The following is an 11,962-nucleotide window of genomic DNA, read 5'->3' as shown; positions in this document are numbered from 1 at the left end:
TCCAAACTGTGTGGTTCTAGAATCACCGGGTAAATGTGGTGGAACTGGCTGATTGGAGTCACCGCGTGTAGACACACACACACACACACACACACACACACACACACACACACACACACACACACGGGATTATGGGCAGGGCCCAGTGCTGCTGGCATTGAAGACAGCGGCGTCTGGTGGCCCCCAGAAGAAACCCAGGGCGCCAGCAGGGACCAATGGCTCACGCGCGCCACCTGCTGGGCATGAGCGCAGCTGCCTGAGGTGCCCCTCCGCCAGCAGCCGGCGGCACCAGCTGTCCCTATGAGGGCGCCACTGAGTCCAGAAGAGCAGGGCCCAGAGCAGGTGCCAGCTGTGAGTGACGGGTGTGACCGGGCTGGGAGAGTCGGGCACCACCGCAGCTCAGGGTGACTCCTCACCCAGAGACCAAGCGTGAAGGGGGCGTGGAGGGGGGCGTGAATTCCCAGTGTCCTACGCTCACCATCCTGCCAGGGAGATTGGGCCACACTGGATTCAGTCACGCGTCCCTCACTCCCGCTGCAGGGGGAAAATGAGAGAGGCAGGACCTCCTAGTGAGCCAGCCCAGGAGCTGGAAAGATGAACAGGGGGCCGAGCAAGAGGGCTGTGAGCAGGGCGCTTGCACTGCACGTGGCCCAGCCAGCTCCGATCCCGTCCCACGTAGGGCCCCCTGACCCCCCCCCCCAGGACCCTCCACCCCAGCGCCTGGGCCTGAGGCTGCAGGAAGAAAACACAGGGTCAGTGATCTCAGTTCTTGACACAGAGTCCGGCCCAAGCTACTAGCCCCTCACCCTCTCAAGGCACAGCGAGCTTGCCTGGGAACACTCCTTCCGCTTTCCTCACCCCCAGGAGGACCGACACAGACACGCGGGTGTTTCTGGGATTGAGGAAACATTTATTGAGAACAAAACGGGCCTCTATCTGCCCCCCAGCAGGGCGACGTGGGCCAGAGGCGCTGGGGTCCGACACTACACTGAGACAGAGCAACTGCTCCCATCCCCCACCGTCCAGTCCCCATGCCAGGGTAGGGACCTATGGGGACCACAGCCAGGAGCCAGCCTGGCCTCCCAGAGGGCAGTCGCAGGGCCAGGTGGCTGGACTGGGTCTGCTTGTGCCCACCCCCAGACAGAGCCTGCACAGGCCCGCAGTGGGGCCTGGTGCACCCAGAAGTGCAGGTCGAGAAAAGTGCAGACTGGCCAAGCCCGGACCCAGGGCCAGGCCCTGAGGTGCCAAGCAGCGCCGGGGACCTTCCTTCCCCAGCAGACTCAGGAGCCTTCACGGCGATCGGGGCAAAGAAGGGCCAATCCCATGAATGTCTGGAGTGACTCCCCAGAGACGCAGAGAGAGGGGCGGCTTGGCGGGTGGGAGCACTGATGGCCTGGCGGGTGGGAGCACTGACACAGACAGGGACCATAGCAGGGGGCCCGAGGCACAGGAGGTTGACGGAACTTGCTCCTGGTCATGCAGACTCCTAGCCCCAGGCTTGGGTTCTTGGAGAGAGCCGAGCTCTTGAAGGAGTCCTCAGGTCCTCCTGAACTTTTGGGGTGCTACGTGCCTGGGGTCAGCACATGGCAGCAGAAACGGCCACATTAGGGGAAAGCCAACACCAGCACCTGATGCTTCAGGAAGAACCTAGAACCAAATTGCGCCAGAGAGGCCGGAAGTCCAGGTCTCCAAGATGAATCTCCTTCCTTGGACTGCTGGCTTCTCCCTGGCATCACCTGGTTTGGGCCCAGGGACACAGAAGAGCCCCAAGGCAGGCCTGGTACTGATGCAACAGAACAGCACTGCTGGTCCCCACTGCACCTGTCTATGTCTGTCTCAATGCCTGCCCCCCCCCCCCCGTGCCTCCCAAACGCAAGGAAATAAACCCAGAAGCCCCCCTCACTGGAGTCTTGTTTTAAAGGTGGTGGTTGAGGGGTTCTGTCTGCCTTTAAGTATCCTTGTTAAACTGGAGGGTTCTGAAACACAAAGAATTTGAGAGCTAAGGACTCAGAGACACACTTTGGTCCTGACCCAGAAGAAGGCTGTGGATTCCTGGGCTTCGTTTCCGGGGGACCGTTGGTGGCAGAAGTCCCTCTGTTCGAGATCTCCTGCCATGCCCATGGGGTGGCCTGATCCCAGTGGGTCTGAAAGCAGATCCCAGAGAATTCTCCCAGGAAGATTCTGGTCTCACGTCAGAAGGAGGCACCTGGGAGCATGTCTCTGTGTCCTCTCCATGCTCATGGTCCTTGGTCCCTGGACCTGGACATACCAGAGAAGGTCGTCTTCCTGGCTGCAATTCCCTCAGTCAGAGGCCAGAAATGCCTCAGAGCCTGGGCAGCCCAGAGCTGGGGTCGGCCCCGCTCCTCCTGGCTCTGTGGAATCATTAAACACCCAGAACCGGGAGCCGCACAAACATCTCCCGCACACTCCCCAAACGCCAGGCCGAGAGGGGACCCAGCTAGAGCCAAGGGGCCGGAGCGAGGGCTCAAAGGGCTCCACGTGCAGGACACCCGGGGCCCCCAGCACTATGGGAAGCACGGAGTCAGGAGACACCCTGAGCTACTCCCGCCTGCCACCCCGTGAGGCCCCCAAAACATAAGAGTCCTGCCGAGAGGTCAAACAGGGGCACCCTGGGAGGAAGGACCGGGGTGGCGGGGAGCGGCCCTGCAGAGAAGGCGCAAAGGAGGCCGTCGAAGTCCCCTGAATGTAAACAAGCACATCTCCTTGGAACACCACCAGCCGGCAATAAGGCCCTGGGAAAAGGCTTCAGCCCGCAGCTGCGGCGACAGACAGGTGTGGTGGGGTGAGCTTTTTTGCATCTCAGGCCAGAAGAGTCACCACGAGCAGGGCAGAGAAGGGCAGAGCGCCCCTCGCCCACACTGGGAGTCTCACGGCCGCTCAGCAGTCTGGGAAGTGGACACCAGCGGGCTGGTCTGGCAGCCCCCGGGCTGTGGGCCCGGGAAGGCGCACGGGGTCAGACGGCCGTGAGGGAGGCGCTGCTGAGCACCTGCACGGCCACCGTGCCCGGCAGGTCGCTGGGCTGCCGGCTGTTGCGGTCCTGCAGGTGGAGCGTGTGCAGGGCCTGCAGCTCGTCCGGGCTGGCCTTCAGGTGCACCTGGCCCAGAAACTCGTCCTTCAGGACACGGTGGTTCCAGATCTGGAGGAGACAGAGGAAGGTCGCGGGAGCGCACATCTCCAGGGCCCAGCGTCCAGCCCTGGGGGGGGGCTGGGGTGACGGGCGGTCGAGTCCCTTCCTCTCTCCTTTCACTTTTAAGTCTGTTGGAGTTTTTGTTTGTTTGGGATCACACTGGCAAGGCTCAGGGGTTGCTCCTGACTCTGAGCTCAGGAATCACTCCTGGTGGTGCTTGGGGCACCCTATGGGGTGCCGGGGATTGAACCCGGATGGGCCACGTGCCAGGCAAACGCCCTCCCCACTGGACTATCTCTCGGCCCCCAAGTCAAATTTGTTGGGATCGGGAGAGGGCGCAGAGCCAAAGATGGCATGCTTTGCATGTGGAGGGCCCAGGCTCCATCCCCGAGCAGTGCCAGAAGGGACCCCCAAGCACTGAGGCAGGAGTAGCCCCCAAGCACCACCAGTGTGGCCGCAACACGGAACCACATCAACTCTGCTGTGGGTGCCACTGGGGATCCCCTTGACCCTGAGCGAGAGAGACAGCTCCCACCCCAGGGCTGAGGTTGGATTCCAGGCCCCTACGGGTGCTTCCTGCCCAGCACGCGCTTTGCCCCAGGGACCGAGTGTTAGGAAAACTGGGAGAGTCTACAGAGGCCCCCCGGGAAGCTGAGGGTTTGTTTACAGCTGGTTTCTCACCCGGAGAGGTGCAGGCGCGGCCTGGGGGACACAGGGTTTGCTACAACGAGCGCAGCACTGACGTCACTGCCCTGGCCTGAGAGCCAGCGGCTGGGCCCGGCCCGCCCAGCCCCCAGCCAGGCTGATGGGGGGCGCTGACGGGCACGGCGACACGCTGTTTCTAGGGCCCACGCACTCTCCCGCAACTGCCCACGCTGGGACGGCTCCAGGGCCCTGGGCTGGCCGCCCGGGAAGCCTCGGGCTCAGGCCTCACCTGGACAGTGATGGGCTGGCCCGGCTTCTTGCGGTAGAAGACGCCCCTCACGTTGTACTCAGGGTTCGAGGTGCCTCTCTGCACAGCTGAGCGGACTTTGTCCCCCTCACACTTGATGATCACGTAGGAGTTGGCCCCTAGGGAGGGTGGGGGCAGCTTCAGCAGGTCCGCAGGGAGAGCCCCGGCAGCAACCTGTGTCTCAGCTGCTGGAGACAGGAGGTGGCACGGGGCGCCCCGTGGCCAGACACTTCCCAGGACTGTCCCGCCCCAGCCAACACCCCCGCCCTGGCACGCAGCAGGCTTCAGCCAGGAGCTCACCTGTCGGGGAGTCCTTGAGCCCGGCGGCCCCCAGGACGTGCACCTGGGTCACCTGCTGGGGGTAGCCGCACAAGGGGCTCCAGCAGGTCCGGGGGGGCTCATCCAGGCAGAGCTCCCTGAAGACAAAAGGGGGTTCAACAGGACAAGGGGACAGAAACTTGCATTTGGCCCCCGCCTCCCTGCGGCATGCGTGGGGGAGAGTGACCCCCACCAGGTCTGCAATCCCAGCGGGGGAGGGGCAGTTTCAGGAGGTCAGGCTAGCAGTCCCGGCTCAGGGCAGGGAACTGGAGGGACAAGAAGCCAATTTTGGAATCAGACCAGCTGAGCAACTTAGTCCAGCTGCACCCCTGGGACCTCACTCAACCGGGATCCCCAATCCTCCTCGGGAAAATGAGGGGAGTTAGGGGGGCATGGCACCTGCAGGCTCTGGGGGTGATGAGTGCCAGCTGGTGGGTGTGGCCTGCGCTGGACTGGGGATGAGGAGTGCCAGCTGGTGGGTGTGGCCTGCGCTGGGCTGGGGATGAGGAGCGCCAGCTGGTGGGTGTGACCTGCGCTGGGCTGGGGATAGGAGTGACAGCTGGTGGGTGTGGCCTGCGCTGGGCTGGGGATAGGAGTGACAGCTGGTGGGTGTGGCCTGCGCTGGGCTGGGGATGAGGAGTGCCAGCTGGTGGGTGTGGCCTCTGGGCTGGGGATGAGGAGCGCCAGCTGGTGGGTGTGGCCTGCGCTGGGCTGGGGATAGGAGTGCCAGCTGTTGGGTGTGACCTGCGCTGGGCTGGGGAGGAGTGACAGCTGGTGGGTGTGGCCTGCGCAGGGCTGGGGATAAGGAGTGACAGCTGGTGGGTGTGGCCTGCGCAGGGCTGGGGTGCTGAGTGCCAGCTGGTGGGTGTGCCCGGGAGCGGAAGGCGGGGCTCCAAGCCTGGGTGGACATGGGCCTCTCTGGGCATCTTCTCTCACCGGCAGTTGGAGGGCACGTCCGTGAAGACTCGCAGCAGGAAGTCGCCAGTGTGGCCCGGCTCGAAGGTGGTGGGGATGATGACGTAGCGGCCCTCGGGCTGGTCCGTGCGCAGGAAGACGCTGCGGGAGTTGATGTAGATGGAGCTGGCAACGCGGGGCTGCAGGCTGTGCATGCGGTACTGGCGGTTCTCCTCCACCTGCGGAGAGGCCACGGGAGCACAGAGGCACGAGCTGCCCTGGGTGGCGGCGAGCAGCGGGTGGGGGTGGGTGAAGAGGACTCGCTCCCTATTGGGTGGGGAAAAGACCCCAAATGCAACCACAGTGATGCTGCCAGCTCTGTGCGTGCGTCAGGGGTGAGATATGTGAATGGAGCTGTGGAAAGTTAGGCCCTAGCCAGAGTGCAGCAGGTAAGGCGCTGGCCTCGCTCTCAGCCGGCCTGGGGTTGATCCCCCATACCCATATGGTCCCCCAAGCTGTACCAGAGTGACCCCTGAGTGCAGAACCAGGAGTAAACCCTGAGCACTGCCGGGTGTGGCCCCTCCAGAGAGAGAAACAGACGGATGGAGGGAGAGACAGAGAGAAAGAGAGAAAGGAAGAGAGAGAGAGAGAAAGAAAGAAAGAAAGAAAGAAAGAAAGAAAGAAAGAAAGAAAGAAAGAAAGAAAGAAAGAAAGAAAGAAAGCGGAAAAACAAAATAAAGAACAAAGAAAAAGAAAGAGAAAAAAGGCAAGAAAGAGAAAGAAAAGAGAAGATGAGAGAGAGGGGGGAAAGGAAGAGGGAGAGAAAAAAAAAGAAAGTGTAAAAAGAAAGGAAAAAGAAAAAGAGGGGGAAAAAAGAAAGACGAGAGAATAAAGGGGAAAGAGGGGGTGGGGGAGGGAGGTCCCGGCAAGAGAGCGGGCTGAAAAAGCAGGCTGAACCCGGACAGGCACCAGGTACTGGGCACACGGCATCCCTGCAGGGGCCAGGAGAGACGCAGTGGCCGGAGTATTCTAGAACAGGACTTCTCAACCTTTCCCCACGTGCCACCCTTTCCGCAGCGGGGCGAGCGCGGCAAGGCACACCTCGGGTTGACGGGCTGGTGGATCCTGGGTGCCCCTGGATCGCTGCAGGTTCAGAACCTTTCCCCGCCCCAGCTCGCTCGTGCCCGAGTCCCTGCTCCCACTCAGTGTGTGACCCTCGGTGGGGTCACCACCCACAGTTCAAGCTCGCTTCTAGGGCTGGCGGGAGGACAACGGGTAAGGTGCTTGCCGTGCACGCAGACACCGGGCGAGATCCCTGAGCACAGAGCCTGAGCACTGACGGGCGTCCCCAAGACAGAGAACAAGGAACGAGGGTCCAGAGTGTTTTCGCCCAGGCCCCAGGGGTCCTAATTCCACTCCTGTGCTCTTCCCCCACCGGGTCCCCCTACCCCCGCGAGGGTGACCTCACCTTGTAGATGTCAAAGCCGATAGCCAGGTTCTCGCCTTTGCCCCCGCGCCGGGTGGACTGCTGGGGCCGCTGCTGGATGCATATCAGCACTTCATCTTCCGGCTTCTTGACATCAAAGACGTACTGCGGGCATGGTGAGGGCAAGGCCATGAGGAGGCCCGACCCAGAGGGGCTCCACGCCTCAAGAGGCCCAGCCTGGGGCCGTGCAGGTCACATGACCTCTCCGAGCCCACCCCTCTCTCCAAGGACTTGGAGTTTGAGGCTGGTATGTAGTTGGTGCTCAATAAAGGCACACGGAGCACCAGGACTAAGCAGCTGCCAAAGTCCCGAGCACGGACGCTGCAGGGGAGAGGCCCCTGTGGCGGGGTCGGGCTGACCAGCTTCTGGAAGAGGCCACTGTGTGCAGTGTGGGACAGACGATGTGCACCGCCAGCTTCCAAGGGGCCCTGGGCCTCCAGGCAGGGCACCCAGGAGCCCTCAGACCCCCAGGGAGGCTGCAGATGGACAGACGGGCCCCACTGACCCCCCAACCCCCGCACGGGCACAGGGACGCAGACCTGCGGGTTCTGGAAGAAGGTGTCCTTGTGGTTGATGCAGCCGCCACTGCGGTTGCGCTGCGGGTCCTCGTGCCGCGTCCAGGCGCCGTGCAGCCGGGCCTCCTCCCAGGTCTTGTGGATGCTCAGGTAGGACGTGTTCATCAGGCGGCACTTGATGATGTCGGTGAAGTAGAGGCACAAGTCCTCGAAGGTCATCCTGGCGGGCGAGCAGGCAAGGGGCTCAGCAGGCCCACGCTCCCGCCAGGCTGAGTCCCTGGCCACAGCCCGCGCCAGGCAGCCCACGGGGCCAGGACGCCCCTTCACATCTCATCAGCCTCAGTTTCCTGACCTGGAAAATGGGAGCGAACCTAACCACGACAGCCCCCTTTCTTGCAGAACCAGTGGGGAAGTAAGTAACGCTGCAGCCGGGTGAAGGAAAACTCCAGCCTCCAGCAGACAGAAACATCAGCAGAGGCTCTCGTCTCCGCTGACCGGAGGGAGAAGAGAGGGTCCAGGGTGTGGCCTGAGAAAACTACGGTGGGAACTTTGGTAGGTGTGCCGCGGTGCCAGGATTTTGTCTCTCATTCTGGTTTGGGGCTACATGAAACAGTGCTCAGGGCTATTCTTGGCTCTCTGCTCGAGTGACCCCTGAAAGCGCCCAGGGGATTATATGGGGTGCCAGGGAGTAGAGCCAGGGTCCGGGCGCCTTATTCCCCAGGCTATCTCTCCACCAGGGCGGGGCTGCTGCGATCACTGAAGGCTGCACACACTGTGTGCAGGGACGCGCCTGCTGCCCTGCATGTGTGCATATATGAGAATGTGTGTGCACCAAGCATGAGCATATAACATGCATGTGTGCATTAAATGCACACACATGAGAATACAGGTATGTGCACCAAGTGTGCGCATACAGGAAAATGTGCATGTGTACACCAGGTGGGCACATACATGACAACATGTATGTACATACCAAGTGTGCACACAGAACACGCATGTGGGTACAAGTACATGAGAATGGTGTATGTATGCACATACATAAGTATGTGTGTACACCAAACATGAACATGTAACATGTATGTGTGCACTAAGTGCACAAATATATGAGAACGTGTGTGTTCACAAGGTGTGCACATACAGGGGAATGTGCATGTGTGCTAAGTGTGCACATATGATGACATGTATGTGTGCACTTACATAAAAACATGTGTGCATGTACCCGATGGTACATATGAGACTGTACAAGTGCACATATGTATGAAAACAGGCACATGCATGTGCTAAGTAACAACAAACCTGGGGGGGAGGGAGAGAGAGAGAGAGAGAAAGAGAGAGGGAGGAAGGGAGGGAGAAAGAGAGAGAGAAGGGAGAGGGAGAGGGGGAGGAAGAGGGAGGGAGAGAGCCATAGAGGCAGGCTGCGGGGAGGGGTGGCAGAAAGGAAACTGGGGACACTGGGGTGGGAAATGTGCACTGGTGAAGGGACGAGTGATGGAACCTGGTGTGACTGAAACCCAACCATGAACAACTTTGTAACTGTGTATCTCATGGTGATTCAATTCTTTTAAAATGCAAATAAAATAAAAAGCCAGTGGGAAAAAATAAAGAGCTCCAGGAAGGCTGGCCAGTGTGGGCGTGTTCTGCGCCTGCTTCCACCAGCTGCGGGTCCCTGGCCAGGAGGGTGAGGTGGATCTCACCCACAGAGTCTGCGACGGCTCCCTGAGGTCGGGACACCTGCTCAGGTACCAAGGTCAAGGCCAGAGCCACTGGGTCTGCCTGGTGCCCCCAGTTCCCAGCACACACAGGGTGCCCAGTACCTCTCCAGCAGAGGCCCAGTCTCCAGGGGAGTCTTGCTGCAGAACACAGCCTAGGTGGACACGGAGTGCCCACAGGAGGGGCGCAGGAGGGAGTGGCAGAGGGGCTGTGGCAGGAGGGAGTGATACAGGGGGTGTGGCAGAGGGGAGTGACACAGGGGGGTGTGGCCGAAGGGAGTGACACGGGGCGGTGTGGCAGGAGGGAGTGACACGGGGGGTGTGGCAGGAGGGAGTGACACAGGGGGTGTGGCAGGAGGGAGTGACACGGGGGGTGTGGCAGGAGGGAGTGACACAGGGGGGTGTGGCAGGAGGAAGTGACACAGGGGGGTGTGGCAGGAGGGAGTGACACGGGGGTGTGGCAGGAGGGAGTGACACGGGGGTGTGGCAGGAGGGAGTGACACAGGGGGGTGTGGCAGGAGGGAGTGACACAGGGGGGTGTGGCAGGAGGGAGTGACACAGGGGGTGTGGCAGGAGGGAGTGACACAGGGGTGTGGCAGGCAGGAGTGGCAGAGGGGTGTGACAGGGGGAGTGACACAGAGGGTGTGACGGGGGAGTGACACAGAGGGTGTGACAGGGGTGTGGCAGGCGGGAGTGGCAGAGGGGGTGTGGCAGGGGGAGTGACACAGAGGGTGTGGCAGGAGGGAGTGAGATGGGGGGGGGGTGATGGCAGAGTGCTGGGCTCTCGGATCTCAGCTCTGCCCCGCCTCACCCTGTCACTCCCCCCTTCCCAAACCCAGGGAACTTTCTCTCTGGCCTCAGGCTGGGTTTGTCTCCCTGCCCACCCACCCAGGTCTCCCCTGCCCCTCACCTCCCAGCACAGAGTGCTGGCTCTGGGGGCCTCACTCTCCCTCCCTGCCGGCCAGCTCTCTGGCCAGCCCCGCCTGCTGGCTTCCTCACGCACTCGCAGAGGACCAGCCCGGGAGGGTCAGCCCAGGGCCCTCAGGGGCCCCTCACATAGGCAGGGCCATCACCAGGAAAGAAGTGAACCGCCCATTCTACACAGGCGGAAACTGAGGCTCAGGGAGAGATTGGGGTGGGTGGGCTTTGCCGGGGCCTGGGCTGCCTCCCGCCCCGCCTGCAGGGGGCCCTGTCCTCGGTGCTCGCCACTCACCAGAACTCGCCATCATCCTGCACCGTCACACCCATCTTCTCCCGCTCACTCTTGCTCACCTTCTGCCACTCCTCCGACCTGGGATCGGCACAGGGAGGGGAGAGGGAGAGGGTGAGAGGAGGGGCCCCGCAGGGCACAGGGAGGGGAGAGGGAGGGTGGGAGGAGGGGCCCCGCAGGGCGCAGGGAGGGGAGAGGGAGAGGGTGAGAGGAGGGGCCCCGCAGGGCACAGGGAGGGGAGAGGGAGGGTGGGAGGTGGGGCCCCGCAGGGCCCCCTGGCAAGGGCTGGGGAAACGGCCGCACTGTGCCCAGCGTGGAGGCCAGCTAAGCTGAGGCTGTGGCCCCTCCCGCAGAGCCCTGGGCCAGCTCAGGGAAGTCACCTGCCCACCCCGCTGCCCTCCCTGCTCGGAACCTGCACCTTCCCGCCTCCAGGCCTTTGCCCTTGTTGAACCCACTTTCCCCCGGCCCATCTCACCACTCCACAGTAAGTTTCCCTCCATGTCCTTCAAACCCACCGTCCTTCAAAGGCCCGCCCCTTGCCACCTCCTCCAGGAAGTCCACCTGTCTAACCACTGCCCACTAAGATCCACCCAAACACCAGCCCCCCCTTTCCATCCCCCCCATCCCAGAGCCTCACGTGTCGCTCCAGGGCCCGTTCCACTCGCGCTCGCCCCAGGGGTTGCGCAGGCGTATCATGTCCAGCTTCTCGGACTTGAAGAAGGCCAGCAGGCCGTGGCCCAGGCGCACCTTGCGCACGTCGGTGATGGCGTAGGCGTGGCCCTTCACCAGCCCGCAGTCCAGGCGCGCTTCCATGTCGGCCGCGGTCACCGCCTGCGGTGGGCACGCGCTCAGGGCCCGGGGCACTGCCCGGGGCGGAGGGAGGCGCGGCCCGCCCTGGCTTCCGGCCCTGCGGGGCAGCGCGGGGAGGGGGGCCCAGAGTCCACTCGCGGGCGCTGGACGCGGCCCCGCGCCAGGCAGGGCGCTGGCAGGACTCGGAGTCCCGGCCCCGGCCCCGGGTAGCTACGGCGCAGACGCCAGCAAAGGGGCGCGGAGGCTGTTTCTACCGGCCCCAGGAGCCAGTTCAGAATCACGCCAAGTCCCGCCTGCCCAGCCCGGCTGCCCCACCTACAACACGAGCTGTCGGAGCCATAGGACAGAGAGGGCATCTGCCCTGCCCGCGCAGGCCCAGCTTTGACCCCAGCACCCCACAGGGTCCCCCAACCCGCCAGGAGTGGTCCCTGAGTGCAGAGGAAGCCCCGAGGGCCATGGGCCTGGCCCACAAACAAACCCCCAGGGGCTGCTGCCCAAAAGGGCGGCCCTGCAAGGCCCCAGGTACTGCACAGAGTAGCCCCTATCCAAGTCCCGCCTGCCAGCGGGAGGGTGGGCACAGAGGGTGTGGGTCAGCGCGGCCTCACGCACTCCGCCTCCCCTGGCCCCGGGTGAGAGCCCTGCGCTATCCCCTGAGGCCCAGGGTCTGAATCTCTCGGGGCCAGCCGGGAGCCGGGCGGGGCCTCACCTTGATGGAGGCGCTGATAAGGCCTCCGCGGCTGTGCACCTTCAGCACCCGCTCGAACAGCTGGTTCCTCTTGGCCTCGTCCCGGCCAAAGTCCCCCTCGGTTAGGTCGATGGGCTCGGACACGCCGCCTGTGAAGTCCACCAGCGCGTCCGCCGTGTTGCCCCCATCCAGCGCCTGGTAGCACCCCGCCATCCTGGGGAGCAATGGGGCAAGA

General features: G+C 63.0%; 1 protein-coding gene across 1 annotated transcript in view; it reads right to left on the bottom strand.

The window, feature by feature from the left end:
- Positions 1–889: 889 nt before the first annotated feature.
- The window catches only part of CAPN5 (calpain 5), a 55,197-nt gene continuing 44,124 nt past the window's right edge, over positions 890–11,962 (bottom strand). The window contains exons 6-14 of the mRNA XM_055122386.1: positions 11,749–11,941; positions 10,870–11,063; positions 10,236–10,313; positions 7,338–7,533; positions 6,781–6,903; positions 5,355–5,551; positions 4,401–4,516; positions 4,083–4,219; positions 890–3,157 (exon numbers count right to left, since the gene is read on the bottom strand). Of these exons, the coding sequence (XP_054978361.1) occupies positions 2,975–3,157; positions 4,083–4,219; positions 4,401–4,516; positions 5,355–5,551; positions 6,781–6,903; positions 7,338–7,533; positions 10,236–10,313; positions 10,870–11,063; positions 11,749–11,941 (1,417 nt within the window). The 3' untranslated portion in view covers positions 890–2,974. The remainder of the gene's footprint in view (positions 3,158–4,082; positions 4,220–4,400; positions 4,517–5,354; positions 5,552–6,780; positions 6,904–7,337; positions 7,534–10,235; positions 10,314–10,869; positions 11,064–11,748; positions 11,942–11,962) is intronic.

The sequence above is a fragment of the Sorex araneus genome, chromosome X, assembly GCF_027595985.1.
Source record: "Sorex araneus isolate mSorAra2 chromosome X, mSorAra2.pri, whole genome shotgun sequence".
Lineage (NCBI taxonomy): Eukaryota > Metazoa > Chordata > Mammalia > Eulipotyphla > Soricidae > Sorex > Sorex araneus.
The sequence above is the reverse complement of the archived record's forward strand: the minus strand, read 5'-3'. Positions and strand labels throughout refer to the sequence as shown.